Raw genomic sequence first — 21592 nt, 5'->3', positions numbered from 1 at the left:
TTTATCCGGGACCGGGCAGTACCCGCACTGCCCGTAACTATGAAAAGCTCGTCACTCCAAAATCACATGCTCTGCATTATATTGGCATTGAACGCTCTTCTAACAATGAAACACTCTTCTTGATTATTTGTTTCATTGTCAGATATTCCCAGGTTTCTTGTTGCCCCTAGACCCGCACTCATTGTCCAGGATACCCTAAGCGCAACTTCGGTCACTCTCAATCTTCAATCACCATCATTCAAAGGAAATCTATTTGTCACAAGTTATAAAGTCATTTGTAAACCAGATGAAGAGTACAGATCTTATGTGAAGGACACTGTTCAAAGTGTTCCACTCAGTACTGTCACAATTATTGGACTTCAACCAGCCACCAAGTACACCTGCTGGTATCATGCAGAAAATGCTGCTGGTCCAAGTGGTCCAAGTCCCAGCCTAAGACTGGAGACTCCCGAATCATGTAAGCTCCTCCCGCAATTTTTTAATGTACATTCAGTATTAAAATTTAATCATGATTACAGGTCCTCCCTCGTTGTAACGAGTCCGGTTAGTACATAAGTTCCGGTAGTATAATTATGGAATTCTGAAATCGCTAAGAGCAAAATTAAACTGGTGCTCATGTCAAACAACAAAGCTGCAGAGGTTTAGTTCCAGAAAGTTTTCACGTTTATCAATGGAATCTCGTGACTAACGGAAATGAGATAAACAGTGTTCTGAATTCTGAAATCCCCTCGTGAAACCTGGTCTATACAACTGTTTCCTGGTCTGTTTACTATATAATTCGTTAATACATAAAATTCGTTATAACGAACCTTGACCCAAGTCCCTGGAGTGCCAAACCTTCAGTTTAAGACAATTCTGTCCAAGCAGGACCAACGTGAAAACACACCTAAAAAAGCAATAAGATGTAGCATATTCTGACTGTGTATCCATAGATATGTACGATCTTTTGGATCTCTGGAACAGCCGTGATGGCTATTTTCAATCATCTAGTAACGAGTTGAAGTGGCCAAAAATTATGTTGTATTGAGGGTACTCCAAACTAAACTAGGTGCTTATGTTATCATGTGCTTGATGGTCAATGGAATGAAGTCAACTGATCATTAGGTGTGTGGAACTCAGCAGGCTGCAAAACTAGAACAAGAAATGAAGGCCTACCTGAGTCAGAATTCACATTATTTCACCTGGAGTGTGTATTCTTTAGATCAATTTTTGCTCACTTTATACCCTTGTTCAATCCGCTTCAAACTTTGTGTACGTGACTGTCAGATGCAAACAACAAAATTCCAGTTTAAACTCGGATGGAGAGCCAAGGATTAAAATTCAAAAAGAGGACAAAAAGTTTACAAGTTATCCATTTTGTCCAACACTAACGGTTTAAGCAGAATACTGATGAGTCAAAAATGTGCAACAATTAGCACAAAACTGACTGATGAGATCATGACATTCAACGACCTTTTAAATCATGTCCAGAGGGCCAGCATGGTGGCAGGCAAACAGAATACAATTGACAGTGGCATGGCGAATGATCAGAACACAACACCAAAAGAACGAAAACAATTGTATGTGTAACCGGTACTATTTGGTAGGGGAAAGAAAGAAAAAAATGAAAAGAAAAAGCCCAGGAAAATACAAGGGCACTGTCCTGCCCACCATCATCTCCAAAACCTCATGGCAACTCTCGCAATGCATTTACAGGACGGTGATATGATGATCGGGCACCGCGGATGCATATGATTGCCGACCGCAACAAATGCAAAAGCCAGTCGACACCGGACATATGTCATTGTCTCGGCATACAACTTCGTGTCCCCATTTGAAATGAGGCCACACAGGCGCTTGACAAATCTGGAGCACTCTGGCGCACAACAACCGGCCGTGGTGAAAACTAGTGGAGTAAATGTCCCACGGTCCACATTGATGATTCGCTCAGCATACTCCAGCTTCTTCTTCCTCTCATGCTCCGCCAACAGTTTGTCGAGAGGTTTGGTGGCATAGGACGGAGCATCGGGATGAAAAACCCGGACATTCAGGAAAGCATTCTGTGCCCTGGTCCACAGCCCTCGAGCCCGAATATCAGTGCGAGCATCATTGGCGGTGTTAGTTGAGGCTGCCAGAAACACCTCTCCCGAAACCGGAGCAAGCTGAGGCTCGACAGCGACATCCGAGCAAACCTCAGTAAGTAAGTCGGCAAGAATATCGCGGACTTCATTGTGCTGAATGGTGGGGAAACCACCAATAGGGCAACACATGGCATGGGCCGCACTAAACGGTTGGCCACAAGAGCAGGTAGAAGGCACATCAACCAATGCCCAGTCATACCGCAACGTCACCGCATCCCTGAAATCTCCCTTCTACAGATGATATACGTGTTCTCTGATAGGCAGTGTGTCGAGCCAGCTAGAGACACCTCGGGAAGACAAATGCCCCAAACGACGTGCCATATTCCGCCGACACCGACCGCCGACGCCGACAAGTTGGAAGGCTGCTGGTTTGCGCATTCTAGACGTGATGCAGCTAAGCATCAGGTCCTTGAATGTCATGATCTCATCAGTCAGTTTATGCTAATTGTTGCACATTTTGGACTCGACAGTACTCTGCTTATAACCGTTAGTGTTGGACAAAACGAATAACTTGTAAACTTTTGGTCCCCTTTTTTTAAATTCCAGTTAAAAAACAATTTTGAAGAATTTGATCTATCGCACTCAACCACATAAAAGTGCATGCCCTTCTATGCGAAAAATGCGTTTCTTCCAATTTTCATCAGGAAAGAAATGTTCCGGATACAAGGGTATATCTTTCAGTACGACTACTCCAGTTTTCCAAACACACTCTTGGCTTGTTGAGTTTTTTCATGCCTTTATATGTGGAGGTGCCCTTGTATTCAAATATAAATGGATGCCCTTTTATGCACAGGAATACGGTATATTGTAAGACCAGACATTTTAATTCAATTAAAGTTAACAATTTCCGGGTTTTTGTGGGTTATTGAGGTGAAATTCTAACGAATTCCGTTTCAAAACCGGCAAATGACTATACAGGTCCATTATAGTTTTGTGTATAACGATCTCAAATGTTAACGAATTGTTTAATTTCGTTTAACCGTTAGAATTAAATGTTCGATAACATTACTGGTCTTACATATGTTAGGTACCACCATATGTCTGTTTTTGCTGATCGCGACTCAAATTCTGGATTCAAAATGAGTTTTCTTAAATTGCAGCTCAAAGACGATTATGTTTAATGAATATGGTTTAAAACTCGGATGTTGAGCCATAAATAAATGTAGAAAAGAAAAGGACATATGGATACGAGTTAAGAGTAACTCTCCATCACTGTAACTGGATACTATATACAGTCAGAAAGTGCAATAACTAGGTACAAAACTGACAGAGTACTGAGACATTCGACGTCCTGACACCTAGCTTCAACACATCTCCGTGGCGCTAACCGACAGCTTTCCAACTTGGAAGGTTCAAGGTTATGAAAAGACCAAAGAGGGGAAGGCAAGCGCAACAAAACGAGCAAAAGCTACAGTCCCAACGGAACAAAGAATGTCCATTGTTACTGGACGATGACGAGACCAGTACGATATTTCACAAAGCGTTCTAACTACAATTCAAAGCAACGAAGCAGCACACCACCCAACTTGGGTGGGTCATAAATATCAAAGATAAGTAAAGAAAGGGGAAGCTTTGCGAAAACGAATTGTACAAGCCGAAAGCCAAACTCCTACAGTACTCCTCATGCATGACATTGTGATGGACTAGTTGACTACAAAACAAGTGGTTTCAAACGACGTACGTTTCGCCGTATGGTTCGTGACGGCTCATCAGGTGTGCAATTTGAAACTCGGATCGGGGTCGAATGTCTCAGTACTCTGTCAGTTTTGTGCCTAGTTATTGCACTTTCTGACTGAATATAGTATCCAGTTACAGTGATGGAGAGTTACTCTTAACTCATATCCATATGTCCTGTTCTTTTCTACGAATATGGTTTAGGAAATATTACTGGAAAGATTTTAAAAAAAATTCAAGGAGAAAGTGTATGATTTATGGTGTTGTGTAGTTCTGCTACCTTGAGTGGATGAAGGGAAAAGACAAAGAAACTAATAAAAATGGACTCGGATTGAGATTTATTATTATTATTATTATTATTATTATTATTATTATTATTATTATTATGCACTTACGCGTCAATGTCAGCGGTGGTAAACCGCCCACAAATTCGCACGTGCTGAATGGACTTGGGAATTGGGAAATGAAAAAATAAAAATATAAAGAGCAACGACAACAGAAATAGAAATACAATACAAGACGTACCTGCTAAGGGGCACATGACAGCATTGCTCAGATTATTGAGAGCCAAGGATAAATTTATAGAAAAGAAAAAGGACCAAGGAACTACAAGTTACGCTATACTGTCCACTAACACCACCAGTTACTAAACAATCAGCTCATGCGATAACATTGCACGACACTGACCGACGGTACTTACGTTCTATAACTAACTGGCTAACACTAACAGCTCTGGCACATCTTGGATGCGCACTCCAACAGCTTTCGAACTTGGAAGGTTCTAAGTTATAGAAAGAACATAAGGAGGGGAAGGTGAGCGCAACCAAGAGAAGCAGCTGAAAGTCTCAGCTGTGAAGTACATCCAATGGTCTTGCCAGTATCGTCATCGACATGCATGAACATCCGCCAACTTTAAAATGCTGATCGGATATGTCACGCCTTTGTTTCAGGTCAACCACACGAAAGGATCCTCAAACTCTCTTCATGGCACATCAATATTCACTATTTCTTTGCTTTTCAATACCAAATTGCCAAATTGCTGGGCATGACTCAAACAGCATGGTGAAACAGTACAGCAAAAGATGAAAGATGAAGAAATGCATACAGTGACCCAATATTTAATAATTCCATGGTAAATTGTTAAGAGAGATATTCGCAGACATCTCTCCAGATCTCATTGAAATGTTTTGAATATTCAAAATGGCATAATAATTTTGGATCTGGAAGCTCATAATTATGACAAAATCGGTTGTGGCGACAAACGCGATTAGGCCGGCTGCAGGGACGCCGTAATGTCGCACTCGCCCCAGCACCATTCAAACAGTTCCCTTTGGCAGTTCACGGCACGAACTTCAACAAAGCCCCGTGAATGCGTACTAGGGGAAGGCTAGACAGCATGTCTCTAGACATCAATAGGCATCGTATGAAAAGCCAGTCAATAGCACTAAAGAGCGAAAGCCTTTGTCACGGTTCGGTTTCACTCGCGCACCGGGCCCGAGCTGCCAGCGCAAACAAATGCCGGGCGCGAGCTGGCAGCACGAACAAACACCGTACTCACACGAGACCGCTGGGCCAACTGATGGCCACAGCCATCAAAAACAGGAACAAACCCATCCACGGCTCCTTCTCTTGCTAGCTGTGCTGCTGCGTGCATCCAACTGTTTTGCAATTTCTTTCTTCCTTGTTGCAATTACTCGGCGAGATTTGAAATTTCTAAAGTTCCGCAGTCGCAGGAGATCCTGAGCCGTCACCATGAGCTCCGTGCCATCACTTTCCGATCTCCGCCAACTCAAAGTCGACGGAGTTGAAACTCGACTGCGAGAACTGGGGCTTTCTTGCTCAGGCAATTTTAGAGCCCAGGTGAGCCGTCTGCATGAGCATTTGTCGGCCCAGGCAAGAAACAAAGCTAAGTCTACGAGCCAGGTCGCAAAAAAGACCACGCGTCGGCGGGCTAGTCCTGCAGTCCCGGCCACTCAAAGCCCCGCGGCCGCGACCCAGCCTGACTCGTCGCCCGCGTTCACGTCGCAGCAATCTGCCGAGATCTCTCGGGTCGTGCAAGATGCAGTGGCGTCCTGCATGACGTCATTGACAACTTCGATGGGTCTACCGGTGGTACCTCCACATGCACAGCCAACTGTAGCAGCAGCAACAGCAGCACAGCGGGCTGGTCCAGTCTCTGGTGATGTTGTGGTGCCTGACTCTGAGCCTGAATATGTCCAGCCTTCACTGGCTTCAGCACTAAGACCAGACCAGGAGAGTCTCTTCCTGGACGGCGATTTGCTCGCCCCAGAGCGTCCACCATCCATCCCATTACCTGCCCTCAGCGACCATCTCACGGACAAGATTATCAAACGTGAGTACGTTGATTTTGGTAGGGTACTGGGAGAGCTGGCTTTTGATACGAGCATGGGTCCGGACAGTGGGTTCACCCTGCAGGGGACGGGTGACCACATCACCCTTGTGCCATCTGCCATGTCGTCGTCATCCCGTCTAAAGAAAGTTGTAGACTTGACATCGTGGTTGGAGGCGTTCTCAGCCTTCGCCCAAGTAGCCCTCCACCACGACCCCGGCAGAGGTCCGGAATTATTCAAGTACCAAAGCACAATCGTGAAAGCGGCCGCACGCTATACATTCGGTGCGTGGTCTGGCTTCGACATGTCGTTCCGTGCAAGAGCTGCACGCAGCAAATCTAGCCTTGCCACGTCAGATCCGGAACTCTGGTCGGAGTGGTTTACAAACTCCATCCTGCCTCCCTGCCGTCACTGCAACCGGCAAGGTCATTTAACAGCTCGCTGCCCCCGCGCCCGTAGCCTAGCTTCACTGTCTGACGGGCCAGCAGCCAAACGCCCCTTTCCGGCACAGCGGTCAGGGGCTACCGCTCACCCAAACGCCCCAGCTGTCTGCCGCGACTACAACCAAGGCCGCTGCCAACGCGCAGCCTGTCGCTACGGCCACCAGTGCAGCACATGCTTTGGCAGCCACCCCGCCAAGTCATGCCCAGGAAAGCCAGCCGCCGCCAGCCGCGACCAATAGCTCGCAGTTGCCCAGCTTGGAGACTCGGTCACTCCAGTCACTCACCGGTAACTCTACACTCACCCAGGCCAATAGCACTCACACACTCTGCCCAGCTGCTCACATCTCTCCTACACGCACCCTCGCTCACGAGCCAATCCATTTGCACACGCCTGTAACCCCCATTAACGTTTCTTACCTGCAGGACGCTTTGTGTCAGCATCCTGATCCGGCTTTTGCCTCATTCGTAATACATTCTTTGTCTTACGGGTTCGATATTGGGTTTGCTGGTCCCCGTACCTTCCGAGTCTCTCGTAATCTCAAATCAGCGATTGAGCACCCTGACATTGTCGATGCTGCCATCGGTCGTGAAATGGCCGCAGGTCGCATGGCCGGTCCCTACCAAGAGCCCCCCTTCACACTTACACAGGTCTCCGGTTTGGGTGTGGTTCCCAAGAAGTCACGGTCGGTGCAAAAATGGCGCTTGATTATGCATCTGTCAGCACCACAGGGCCACTCAGTGAACGATGGTATCCCTGTCGACAAATTCTCTGTACAGTACTGTTCGGTCGACGACGGCGTAAATCTCGCACGGTCCCTAGGCCGTGGCTGCCATCTGTGGAAGGTCGACCTCCAAGACGCATTTCGCATTTGTCCAGTACGGAAAGAGGACTGGGAACTATTATGCCTGTTCTGGCGCGGGCAATATTACGTGGACAAATGCCTACCCTTCGGCCTTCGCTCATCACCGTCGCTGTTTAACAAAGTCGCAGACGCCCTCCAGTGGGTCATGTCGCACAACTTCGACGTAGCCCCAGTCATCCACTACTTAGACGACTACCTTGGTGGAGCGACGGACTCTATCGGCGCACAGCACCAGCTTGACCGTGCCCTGGTAGCCTGCCACGACTTAGGCTTCCCGGTCAATCCAAAAAAGGTGGAAGGCCCTAGTACAACCCTGACATTCCTCGGTGTCATGCTGGACACAGAGCGCTTCGAAATCCGCCTCCCATCCGACAAGTTAGAAGACCTTCTCATTGCCCTCAAGGCTTGGCAACATACCCGCCCTACCGCCCGCAAGTCTGAATTGTTGTCCCTGATAGGTCACCTCAGCTTTGCCTGCAAGGCGGTCCCTGCGGGCCGCATGTTTCTGCGCCGCCTCATTGATCTCAGCACGACGGTCCCGCATCCAAACGATTACATCAGAATCACAGAAGACGCCAAAGCAGACATCCAGTGATGGCTTGACTTCCTCCCTGCCTGGAATGGCGTCGCCTTCTTCCTAGAACCCACGTGGTCAGCCGCCGCCGATATGGACCTCTACACGGACGCATCTAGAGCCATCGGCTATGGTGCTTTCTTCGCCGGCCGGTGGCTCCAACACCGGTGGCAGAGGCACCAATCCCAGAGATCCATCGCATGGATGGAGCTCTTTGCCATCGTGGCCGCAGCATCCACATGGGCACCGCAGCTGCATCTGAAGCGCATCCGCTTCCACTGCGACAACCGTAGCGTATGCGACATCTGGCTCCGCTCACGCACAAAGTGCCCCGACTTAATGGCGCTGGTACGCACTTTGTTTGCCATTGCTGCCCGACACAACTTTCACGTCATAGTCTCCCACATCCCCGGCACTGACAATGCGATTGCTGACTCTCTGTCTCGGTTTCAGATGGCCCGATTTCGCCGACTGGCACCCACAGCAGAAGACACGCCATCTCCGGTGCCCGAGAGCACCTACTCCCTCTGATGTTGGATGGTCAGGCCTACCAGTGGCTAGGCCTGTCAGCGTCCACACGTGCCACATACGCGACAGCCTGGAAACGACTGCACCAATTCTGCCAACTAGTCGGCACCAAGGTGATTACAGACACCATCATGCTGGCGTTTGTAGCCTACCTGGCGCGTCAACATGCCGCGTCAACCGTCCGCCTGTATGTGTCGGCGATCCGGGCAATTGCCAAAGAAAACGGCAAAGATCTCTCGTCGCGAAGAGTGGACCTCGCAGTTCAAGGAGTGGCACGTGCACAGGCCAACCGAACTAAAAACGCCAGTAAGCCAATCCTCCTGCCCCACATGGCAGCTATGCGCAGGGCCCTGATACGGTCTAACCTCAACGCGACCGACCGAGCCATGGTATGGGCAGCTATTTGCCTGGGCTTCTTTGCGTGTCTCCGGGCAAGTGAGTACACTTCCACAACCGCCACGACCATGTCAGACGGTGGCCTCCGAACAGAAGACCTCTCCATCACGCCGCAGGCAATACAGGTCACAATCAAGAAGTCCAAGACCGACCAACTCGGCAAGGGTCACTCCGTCCGGCTCACAACCACCAACTCAACGGTTTGCCCGGTCAAAGCCATGCATACCTATCTATCAAGACGCCCCAACCTGCCCAATAGACCACTGTTCGTTGACAGCTGTGGCAAGTTCCTAACTGCACCAAGACTCACCCGTCTAATCCGTCAGCTACTGAGCAGCGCAGGGTACCCACCTATCCAGTATTCACTGCACGGCCTCAGAGCCGGAGCCGCAACCACAGGAGCAATGAGCGGCTTCACCGAATCCGAGATCATGAAACTCGGCAGATGGCGAAGTGCCTGCTACAAGAACTATGTACGCTGTGGAAAGTAACTGTTCGCCGTCCGCAGGCGCGCAAGCGCGCACAGCCACACCCACATACACGCACCCGCAGACACATACACACGCACGCACACACACCCACGCATGCACACACACATGCATGCACGCGTACACGCACCCACAGTCTGACACCGCACAAGCATGCATGCAGGTACACACGCTGCGCACACGCTGGTACGCCCATTCGCGGACGTATGCACTCACGTTCTAGCACTGACTGTGCACGCACGCCTCTGATACTTATGATAAGTTATCTGCACCACTCTGTTGCTGTTCTATAGCTCCCACCTAGCGGTGTGGGACACCCCATGCTATGGCGGTGTGGGACACCCCAGACCATGGCGGTGTGGGACACCCCATGCCATGGCGGTGTGGGACACCCCATGCCATGGCGGTGTGGGACACCCCATGCCATGGCGGTGTGGGACACCCCATGTGTGCACGCACGCTCCGACTACATGCGATTCAAACCCTTCTCGGTGTCACTAAGGGAAAACAAACATGCGAAGGGCACGCATTTGAACTACGTACATGTAGCTGAAGCGCTTGAATACCACACTAAGGTCATTCGGCTGACCAACGCGGAATTTGGGGGCATTCGGCGGCTTGGTCTGATTCCTAGCTTGTTGGTAACCGGCTTGAGGTTTCCAAGGTTGCTATGACAACGTGCAGTCATGCGCAGGGCCACCCAACATGCGTTGGGGGCCCAGGAAAGACAGAAACGCGTTGCTAGGCAACAGCAAAAGCGCTCAGCGAGTATCACGCTACTCATGCAGCACGCACGCTGGCTTAGGGTATCACGCTACCCTTGCGCTGCGGGGTACCACATTGCCCCTCGCTGGAATCAGACCCGCGCCCCGGATACCTTGCGCTGGCCTCCTGACGGCCAAACTCAACCAACTTGCGCGCTGTGACTGGGGTTGTGCATGCCTTAGCAACATAATGTGGCCCAGGTCGGCAGACTTTCAATTAGCCAAGCGAGCTACTCAGGCCAGGGCGCATGATCACTATTCGCAGCACTTATCGTCCATGCAGCAGTCGGGTTAAAATCGGTTGTGGCGACAAACGCGATTAGGCCGGCTGCAGGGACGCCGTAATGTCGCACTCGCCCCAGCACCATTCAAACAGTTCCCTTTGGCAGTTCACGGCACGAACTTCAACAAAGCCCCGTGAATGCGTACTAGGGGAAGGCTAGACAGCATGTCTCTAGACATCAATAGGCATCGTATGAAAAGCCAGTCAATAGCACTAAAGAGCGAAAGCCTTTGTCACGGTTCGGTTTCACTCGCGCACCGGGCCCGAGCTGCCAGCGCAAACAAATGCCGGGCGCGAGCTGGCAGCACGAACAAACACCGTACTCACACGAGACCGCTGGGCCAACTGATGGCCACAGCCATCAAAAACAGGAACAAACCCATCCACGGCTCTTTCTCTTGCTAGCTGTGCTGCTGCGTGCATCCAACTGTTTTGCAATTTCTCCCTCCCACCCACGCCTCTTGATCTGTCCTAGCTCACTATTCTGGACAAATATTAATTCAATTGCAATGAAGCGCCGGGGGCCGGCGGGGGCATTCGGCGGCTTGGTCTGATTCCTAGCTTGTTGGTAACCGGCTTGAGGTTTCCAAGGTTGCTATGACAACGTGCAGTCATGCGCAGGGCCACCCAACATGCGTTGGGGGCCCAGGAAAGACAGAAACGCGTTGCTAGGCAACAGCAAAAGCGCTCAGCGAGTATCACGCTACTCATGCAGCACGCACGCTGGCTTAGGGTATCACGCTACCCTTGCGCTGCGGGGTACCACATTGCCCCTCGCTGGAATCAGACCCGCGCCCCGGATACCTTGCGCTGGCCTCCTGACGGCCAAACTCAACCAACTTGCGCGCTGTGACTGGGGTTGTGCATGCCTTAGCAACATAATGTGGCCCAGGTCGGCAGACTTTCAATTAGCCAAGCGAGCTACTCAGGCCAGGGCGCATGATCACTATTCGCAGCACTTATCGTCCATGCAGCAGTCGGGTTAATGAATGTTCAGGAATGTGTTTGCCCCCACACTGGAGCTCACGCTATTCGGCAGAATAGCGCTAGCTCCAGTGTGGGAGCAAACGCATTCCGAAACAAATCATCGCCGAAGTCGCAACCTCTATTTCGTAATGAATTTTCAGGCCGGTTAAGGTAGCAGCCTGGTCGTAAATTTCATATGGCATTCAATTGACCGTAACTTTGGTATCTCTCAATGGATTTGAGTGAAATGTTCACCACACACTCGTGCCACTATGCTGGCCCTTTGGACATGATTTAAAAGTTCTTGCGCCTCACTGACAGGCTTCCCACGCCGGAAAAACTCAAATTCCGGCATAGTGCCACGGTTGGCGAGCCACCCAGGAGCCAAAAAAATGCATTTACAATTTTTTCACATTTTCTTGCCCATTCTATCCGTGCGCGAGATCCAAACCTAAACAAAGTCCAGAAGCAGCCATGGGTGGTAGGATAGGGCCCTTCAACGTGGCCCTGGAATCTGTCACAACGGCAGGAGTGTGCGTTCTCTCACACACTCCTACAGACCCAAGTCAATTTTTGAATATTTTTAGGTTCAGGGCGTGCTACGAGGTCGTACCTTTGATACAACATCCAGTGCTGGGACCTCCACAGCAAGCCATTTCCACAGCGCTTCAAACCGAATCCAGGATACCCCCCAACATCGGCAAAGACTACCACTCACGTTCCACTACTGCCTAGGACTGAATCCTACCTGACTTCTTGACACGACTCAAACTTGCCAAAGTCACTCAATCAACGTCAACTACAAAAATTAAGCCACTTATCTGCAACGTCACGAGGGTGCTGGCAAAAGTCCTGCTGCGCGGCGGTGGGCTTTGCCTGCCGCCGTGCAGCCCAATACGTGGTTTTAACGTGATTTTTTGGACTTGGAGCAACATTCTGCACACTTTCGCGTGTTTCCATGATACGACAAGTTGCGCACGGTCTGCTCACATTCAAATACAGTGCTGCCAACAAATGACAGCGTGCAACAAAAAAATCTTTCCTTGCAAGGGCACATTTTCGGCCATAACTCTTGAACGGCTGTTCAGATCGAAACAAAATTTTCAGAGATTTTGCAGCTGTTCATGCTCTTTCAACTGATGTAGCACTCGATATGAATTTACATAATTATTTGATTTTTCAGGGATTTTACGACCGGGCTGCCACCTTCAACACAATAGTTCCCTTATTACGCAAAAGGAAGTAAAATAGGGCTGTTTCGTTGTTACTCACAGTTTCATGGCAAAAATAATCATCAGACAACATGAGTAACAACGAAACGGCCCTATTTCGCTTCCTGTTTTTACCTTTTGCGTACTACGCTCTGCCCATTCCGGGCATTTGAGCACTATTTCAGGTTAAGGCGCACTGCCTCTGTAGTTCCCACATTATAAATTAGAATGGGAAAGGAGCAGGAGAGTGCAGAGACAGCTGCTAATGATGCTGGCCACACAAGGTGGTCATCCCAATGCCTGCTTACCCACCACACCTGACACACTGTCTTGGCTTTGTTGCCAGAACTATGCACTGGAAAAAGCAGACAGTGTCAGAGAGAGAGACCTGCTTTGTTTCAGTGTTTCCTGAATTTGTATCCCTAACTTGCAGCGGCTGCGGCACCCCAAGGCCTGACTGCTGTCTCAACATCCCCGGGTCATGCGACGATAGGGTTTAAGGTTAGGAAATCCCCTTGCACTCCCACCTCATCCACAGCTAGTGCATCACTCAGGATGGTGTATGCTTACATTGTGTTAATATTGTTCATGTCCAAGCGCAGGGTTCTAGCCAAAAGGGTAGGGGACACAGCACCCCTACTCTCTTTGCCCCCTCCCACCCCCCCTGTGAAAGGTGTCGCCCCCTACCCATTTTCCAATGTTTCCTTTTTTCATGCCATTCAGCGAAAATGCAGCCGATAGTCACTACTATAGGGTTCTTTAATTCTTACATCTGTCCGGGGTGAAGTCAGGTGTTCGCCCCGTACTTGTTATTTCGCATTGCAAGACAGTTATTTTGAAAATGGAAAAATAACTAACGGGGTAACTGTTTTCCCTGCCCCCCCCCCCCCCCTCCCCCGTACTATTTAGACCTGGCTAGATCCCTGAAGTCCCTACTAAAATAAACAGATTGAAACCAAGATCTAGGCAGTTCATGGTGCACTGAGGCATTCGGTGAAGACTGAATAACTCTTGTGAGAGTGGAAAATCGATGCACAACATATCTATCTTGAAGAGCGTATGATTGGCATAGAGTGGATATCTTTAGGAAATGGTTTCGTTCTTTGCTGTATGAATAAAGCAAAGCTAATCCTCTATCACTGCTTCAAGTTGTTGATAATACTGCCAGTTTTGTCTGTGTGTGACTCGTATCCTGAAAACCTGCAGCCAATGCCACCTGCTCTTTCCCATGGTACTCTCATTGGCTATGAGATTAGTTACGATGCAGTTGGGTGTAACAAAGTAGAAGATTGTCAATGTCAACTCTACAACTGTTCTCTGCACGGATCTATTCGAGTTCATGAAAGTGAGTACATGGTGCATACATGACTGGACCCAGCTTAAATGCAAGTCATATTCCATGTTCTGTTCAGCGCTTGTTTGGCATCTCCATGCATGAAACTGATTCGCACTGTCTGGTCAAGTGAGCGGGAAAGGCGGCAGCTCCGTCTTAGGGAGCAGCACACACTTACTTTCTTGAAGCTCTTCGTTTTGTTCATTCTATTATCTGGCTTCTTCTCTTGCGATCATTCTCTTTTTTGCTTTCGTTCCTGCTTCTTATCTATCTTCATTTGAATCATGTCTTTCTTCCCATATCTCTCCCACTAAAGGTTGGGTCAGCAACTCAATTTCACTATCTGGCTTGCGACATTTTACACAGTATCAGATTACTGCTGCAGCCATTAATGGAGTGGGTCTTGGTGTTAAAGCAAGGAGGTGGCTCATAACTCAGAAGCCAGGTAAGTACACAGTAATAAGCAAGGGAATAATGCGCAACTATTTTAAAGACAAGGAAATTGACAAAATATTAATATGGAAGAAAGGAGCAAAATGTTGCATGTTATCCGTAGTTTGTGTCCAACAATGACAGTTATAAGCTAGATATTGTGTAGTCAGAAAGTGCAACAGCTAGCACAATACTGACAACATCTTGCTTATAACTGTTAGTGCTGGACACAAACTACAGATAACATTTACTTCATTTTGCTCCTTTCTTTTAAGTTTAATCCATGGCTCTCCATCCGAAATTGACAAATTTTGGAACCCTTATATTCTCCGTCTCACAAACAGGCTCTTTGTTGCACAAAATTAACGAATAAAAGATCTGAAAAATATCAATTGTGCACTCATAACCATGTATAAACAATTAAAATGAAACAATTCCAGAACGTTTTCGTGTGACTATCATCAGTGGAACATCGTCACATAGTAAGAATCACTAAAACAACCAGTATTATAGCTAGAGTAATATGAAAAGAAGCGTGAGAATGCAGCACAGCTAGCGGTTATGCATAACGCGTGTAGTGTGAACCTTTGCAGTGTATCTGAGAATGGTAGCAGTAGATGAATGTGGCAGCTGTGAGTGCGTGTGGACAAAACTGGTGAGTGCGTACTATTTAAAAAGTGTGAGTGCTATAACATTTTCTGGTTACTATGACACATTGTGACGATGTTCCACTGATGACAGTCACACGAAAACGTTCTGGAATTGTTTCATTTTAATTGTTTATACATGGTTATGAGTGCACAATTGATATTTTTCATTTCTATTTTACGACTGTTGTCTCCTCGTCGGTTATTTGAATAAAAGATTATTATTATTATTTATTCATATTTTACTAGGGCAGTCCCCACAGACCTATGGTCTTCTTACAGGGTGCCCTAGCCACGTGAAGATAGCGGAGCGAAATGCAGCAGGTAGGGATATGGTGCGAATCGCGGCAGGGAGGGCGTTCCATTGGTCAGCTCCAAGATAAGATACAGAGTGATAGCCAAAATACAATCTGGCATGGGGCAGTACCAGGCCAAGCAATTCCTGAGAACGGGTAATTCTAGCAGTGCGGGATGATGAGACAGCACGAGGAGTGAAAAGTCGGCAAAGTAGGGGACTAGCACGAGCATTTATGCATCTATGTAGAAACACATAGAGGTTGGCAGCATAGCGAATATTTAACGGTGTTAGGTGCTGTCTAGCTAAGATGGGTTGGATGGAGGCAGAGGGAGGGAAGCCAAACACAGTGCGGATCGCCCGATTCGCGATGCTAATAAGAGCGTTATAGGTGGTCTGTCGCAGGCAGTGCACGTACGCATTGCTCGCGTACTCCAGGGTAGATTGGACAAATGCAAGATAGAAAGTTCGCTTGGCTCTAGCACTGTGAAGGTGGCGACAACGGCGAAATGCATTGACCTTGGCATTAACTTTACTTCTAATGTTACTTACTTGCTGTTGAAACGACAGATGCTCATCTATGATGATGCCCAGGTACTTGGCTTGCTGCGATTGCTGTATACGGCTGTTGCAAAACTGTAGGGCACAGTCTGCATGTACATTGGGTTTCCGTAGCAGCAGGAATTGCGTCTTGGATGGGTTCAGCTGTAGTCCATGGGCCTCCAGAAAGCTGCTCACACGGGTCAGATCATGTTCCAAGGTCTGTGTGGCAGTGGAAGGGTACGGGTCGGCAGCGTAGATGTTGGTGTCATTTGCATACAGGAGGCAGAGGGATGACTGTAGGCAGGCTGGTAGGCGCCTGGTGTACACCGTGAACAGTGCCGGTCCCAGGACAGAGCCCTGAGGGACACCGCGATTGGCCGTGTACGGGGTTCCAGGTGGTTGACGGAGGCATTTCACTTGCTGTGGTCGGCTGGACAGATAGCTGGAGAACCATTGCAGAACAGTGCCTCCTACTCCACAGCGCTGCAGCTCCAGAAGGAGCTCGCCATGCAGGACACAGTCAAAGGCTTTGCTGAGGTCGAGGAATGCTACAGCAACCACGTTGCCAGAGTCCAGGGACCGCTGCCAACTGTCAATGCATAGCGCCAGTGCGTCACCACATGAATGACAGGAGCGATAGGCGAACTGTTCGTCAGGTATAACATCACCTGCAGAGACCATGAACTGCCGGAACTGGTCGTAGACGATTCTTTCTAGGACTTTGGAAACGATGGGAAGAAGGGAGATTGGTCTATAGTTTGTGGGAGCGTTTTTATCACCTTTCTTGAAGACTGGACAGATTTGGGCAAGCTTGTATTGTTCGGGGAATACGCCAGTGGCAAGGGAGTTGTTATAGATTTCCGCCAAGGATGCAGCAAGATACTTGGAGGACGCACGCAGAAGTGAAGCAGGAATGTCGTCAGAGCCGGTGGCTTTCCATTTGTCTAGCTTGCATAACCGTCGTTCCACGTCAGTCGGGGACACTGGCCGAAATGTAGTGAATCCAGTTGCTTTGCTGGGGCCTAGGGGTAACTGTGACCCAGTGTTCAGTGTAGGATCGCTAACTTGAGCCGCAAATACTGCACTTAGGGCCGGAACGTCTACAGGTAGAGTCGTCGGTTGTTGCTTCCGACCTAAGAGGTGGTTCAGTACCTGCCACTGAGCTCGAGGGTTGAACCGACTCAAGAAAAATCTGTTGGTGAAGTACTCAGTTTGCAGTCTGCGCTGTAGAATTTGACACTCTCGTCGGGCAGCTCGGAAACATTGGCGAGCACTGTCACTGTCGCGATCCCGGAGCCACCGTCTGTGTAAGTACGCTTTCCGCTGATATAAACTTTGGAGGCCAGGCGTGACCCAGGGTTGTGGTGGTGGATGAGATGACAAGGTGACGCTACGTCGAGGGCAGTGCTGATCCACAGTTTGTAGAACAGCATCGCTCCATACAGTGCTAAGTTGGTCTACTGACATGTCACTGCAGTCCGTGGCTCTGAGAGATTGAAGGAAGTCCGGGCCAAACTCCTCAGCAGTAAGTTGTCTGACCGGCGGCGAGCGAATCTTGCGGTGATTGAGCAAGACACGGTGCGGTTGACTGCCAGCGAGTGCAAGGATGAGCGACACCAGGAAATGATCTGAAACGCCGTCTAGTGACTGGACAGCTACTGGTTTGAGTGTTACCTCACTAGGCAGAGTTTGAGAGACAAGGATTATGTCCAGACAAGTGTTGCTTGGGGATCTAGTGGGTTCTAGCACTACATTGTGGAGGCTGAGTGTGTCACAGAGTTCACTAAGGTGGCGGTGTTGAGGGTGCCGCTCAGGAGCCAAAATGTTTACATTAAGATCGCCAAGGAGGAACAGGGTCGCGTTACTACTACTGGTGGCGTGATCAGCCGAGTCTGCTAGGTTCTGCCAGAAGGATACAGGGGCAGTAGGTGGGCGGTAGACGCAACCAATGCACAATGAAGTATCAGTGTTTCCTGCGACCGTTAAGAACAGGGCCTCGACAGTTGTGCTGGGTATGCAGGATGAGACAGGTATGGTTTCACGAACGAAGAAACAAACTCCGCCGCCTCTTGTGCCTTGCCTGTCATGACGGTACAGTATGTAGCCAGGTATATTTAACAGGGTGTCTGAAATGCTACTGTCCAGCCAAGTTTCACTAACAGCAAGAACATCAACTGTACGGACGTTGGGTGCATGGAGAATGCTAGTAACATCTGGTAGCTTGTTTCTTATACTACAGATATTGATATGAGCAATACAAAAGGGATGGGTGGTGGAGCATGGGAGATTGGTGATAAATGTTGCATCAGGTAACTCACGTGGGGTTCGTAACTTCTTGAGTGACCGTGGAGATTGTGCCCGATCCTATTGCTGCTGCTGCTGTTCACGTTCAAGCAACCTGGTGATTTCATTGTCTGCCATGGCTGTGCCCTCGGGGTCCAGGATGGTGTCATACGGTAGGGAACAGCGTACGTGGAGCGCCCGGAGTCGTTTGTACACTGGGACGACTTTGGTGCGTGCTTGCTGCTGTGAGCGGGTCAGGTCATGGCTCACATACAAATTCCTTGAGCCCACCTTCAAGTCGAGGCGCCTACCGTACACGGCGGCCTTCGTGGCTCGCGTGGCAAGCTGTACGCGAACTGGTCTTGGTTTGTCAGGTTGCGCTGTTTGGTGGGCTCGCCCAAGTCGTTCAACAGTGACAATATCGGTTGTGGGAATTCCAAGGAGCTGAGCACAAGAGTCCCGGTTGATGTCATCGCCTTCCTCATCCACTCCCCGGAGAATGATGTTCGTTTCTCGACGGGTCTTGTCCACTTCGTCAGCAACCAGCTGTTTGAAATTCAAACCGGAGGTTCGTACTGGGTTCTGGACAGGCTTTGTACCGTACTGCTCTACAGTTGCAACTCGTTCTTCCAGTGCGGCAAGCTTCGTCTTCAGTTCAGCATTTTCGGCCATTATTGCTTCAAACTTGGTGGAGATGTCGTCCACTAGCCTGTCCATGCGGCTCCGCGTCTCTTTGCTGTCCTTCATCAGCTTCATCAGGACATCCGAGTCGAAGGAGGAGTTACCAGTGGCAGCAGTCGAACGCAGAGTGTCCGGGGGTGTTCGTGAGGAGGGCAGGGTTTTACTACTGGTAGAAGCATTCGAGGATCCAGGTGTGAGATAAGGACCAGACACGCTGGGCGGCCTGCCCTTGGTCGGGAGACTGCTTTTCATCGCTGAGGACAGTACTAGCTGAACGTCCAAAAGACTACACGGAAAAGAAGCAGATCGCCAATAATTCACCCCGTTGGGCGTCATAAGGAAATTGATAAGCAAGAAGAGGCCAACAAGAAACATAAATACAGCCAGACAGCCAGATGAATATTCTAGAACACACAAACACCATGTACACAAAATTTGTAAGAAAATGTCACAGTATATCCTAGAATATGCATGCAGTGTGGTAATGCTGAACATGAAAAGTGTGAAAATATACAAGTGAACAATTATGAGCTGTGCTGAGGAGCTCTAACAGAGCGAAACAGTTGCTATCCACAGATTTGAGTTCAAGTGAACAATTTGAAATTTATATGCACAAATGACGAAACAGTTCTGTCTGAAGATGGATTAAATTTATGACAATATGGAATTTTTTGATTTGGTTGGAGACTTGAATGAGATTCCACTCAATTTTTTCCTTGTTCTTTTTCTCCAATGCAGCCCCAGGACCAGTGAGGAATTTGACAGCCATACCCATATCAAGCTCTGCACTGCAGGCAAGATGGCAAGCACCAGAAACAACTTACGGTGAGTGTTGTTTTCAAGAGCATGGTCTGTAGGTCAATAAACCCCAATGTATGGTTGATCTATATTCAAATTTCCATAGGGCTCGAAAGTGATGACGTCAAAAACGGCCAGGGAGTAGTAAGTTGACATCAGATTTCTATTTTGGATCCACTAAGGTGTGACTTTGCTATTGCCTCAGTATGTGGGTGCATAGCAGCCCACTCATGTCGTATGCAGGGGTGAGTGACTTTTACTTCACCACCAGTTGTAAGCCCGCCCCCAGTAGCCAAATCAGTCAGTTTCACTGGCGACATCACCTTGCTGTGAGTAAGACGGCTTGAAATGTGCTTAGATCCATACAGAAACTGGATCCAAGTGGATCCAGTTTTTGAATTTCTGAAATTGTTGCTATGCTGTGACGTAGCACTTTCAAGCCCTATTATTATTGTCGCACTAATGTAGTTAAATAACCGACGAGGAGACAAGTCGTAAATTAACAATGAATAAAACTAATTATTCACTCACAACCATGTTTATAGTAAAGACAAAAGGACCAAGAAACTACAAGTTACGCTCCTTGGCTCTCCATCCGAGTCCATTCATAACCTTGTATAAAAAATTATTGAAATGAAAAATTTCATAACCGCAATCAAAATGACAAGCTGAATCGACATTTCTGTACACTTTATTCATGGAATGTAAAACTGTGGAGACAATGTGCAATGAAACGATGAAAATATGAAGAAATAGTGTAGAGAAAATAAGGATTCAAACAATTTTTCGTACAACACTCATCAGGAATCGTCTTTGTACTAAAGGACACTGAAAACAAAATTGAAATATTATATAAAATCTAAGTTAGAGAAATAACACTAAGAACTACAGCAGTGAAATTTACAAGTGTGATGATTAGGCCAAGTAAAAAAAAAAGCTAGATGATCGTCCCCGTCCGCCCCAGTTTTTGTCAGCGCCCCAAGAAATATTTTATTTTTTAAATCGTGAGTTTTACTATATGGACCACATACTACTAGTATATCACAACGTCAGTATCGATCTGCTGAAGAAAGAAAAAGAAAAAAAGAAAAAAAAAGAAAAAAAGAGAAAAAAACCTTGATGTTGTTGTGTACACTGTGTGCATGAGAGGGTAAAAAGTAAAAAAATAAAAATAAAATCCTCCCGCCCTCCCCGATTTTTCCAAAAAAAAGGACGATCATCTAGTAATTTTTTTTACTCGGCCTTAACAATGAAAGCGAGAGCAATAACGAATGCGTGTGCTAACAATAAACTTGCAACTGAAAAATGAAAAAAAGAAAAGAGAGAAAGAAGGAAGGACAAAGTGACAACAAATAACAGCAGTATATTATACCTAGAACATTACGGGCCAAGCTTGGCCACACCAAACACGACACGTTTTACTGCACATTGTCTCCACAGTTTTACATTGCATGAATAAAGTGTACACAAATGTCGATTCAGCTCATCATTTTGATTGCGGTTATCAAATTATTGTCTCCTTGCCGTTTGTTCATGAAAATTTTCCAGAATGTTTTCTCGTTACTATTATCAGTGGAACATCGTCACATAGTAAGGATCACTAAAGCAACCGGTTATATTATACATGTAGCTAGAATAATAGAATATGATATGGAGCGTGAGAATGCAGCAGCTCGCTGTTTTGCATAATTCGTGTAGTGTGACTTTATGCTGTCGATCTGAGAATGGTAGCAGTAGATCAATGCGGCAGCTGTGTGTGCGTGTGGATGACAATGGTGAGTGCGTTTTATTTGAAGAGTGTCAGTGCATGCCGTCGGCATGCCTGGCGCTATCCCGTACCTGTCCTGTACCGTACCATCAAGGCGTGTGTTTGTTTGTTTGTGCCGTCGACATACCTGATGCTATCCCGTACCTGTCCC

The 21592-nt window shown here is 48.0% G+C and overlaps 1 protein-coding gene across 1 annotated transcript in view; it reads left to right on the top strand.

The window, feature by feature from the left end:
* LOC135816742 (protein sidekick-1-like) overlaps positions 1-21592 on the top strand; it is a 44243-nt gene that overhangs the window by 9162 nt on the left and 13489 nt on the right. Inside the window, exons 5-9 of the mRNA XM_065329856.1 lie at positions 143-457; positions 13095-13162; positions 13868-14006; positions 14311-14439; positions 19614-19700. Coding sequence (XP_065185928.1) covers positions 143-457; positions 13095-13162; positions 13868-14006; positions 14311-14439; positions 19614-19700 — 738 coding nt within the window. The remainder of the gene's footprint in view (positions 1-142; positions 458-13094; positions 13163-13867; positions 14007-14310; positions 14440-19613; positions 19701-21592) is intronic.

The sequence above is a fragment of the Sycon ciliatum genome, chromosome 5 (genome assembly GCF_964019385.1).
Source record: "Sycon ciliatum chromosome 5, ocSycCili1.1, whole genome shotgun sequence".
Taxonomy (NCBI): Eukaryota; Metazoa; Porifera; class Calcarea; order Leucosolenida; family Sycettidae; genus Sycon; species Sycon ciliatum.
The sequence above is the reverse complement of the archived record's forward strand: the minus strand, read 5'-3'. Positions and strand labels throughout refer to the sequence as shown.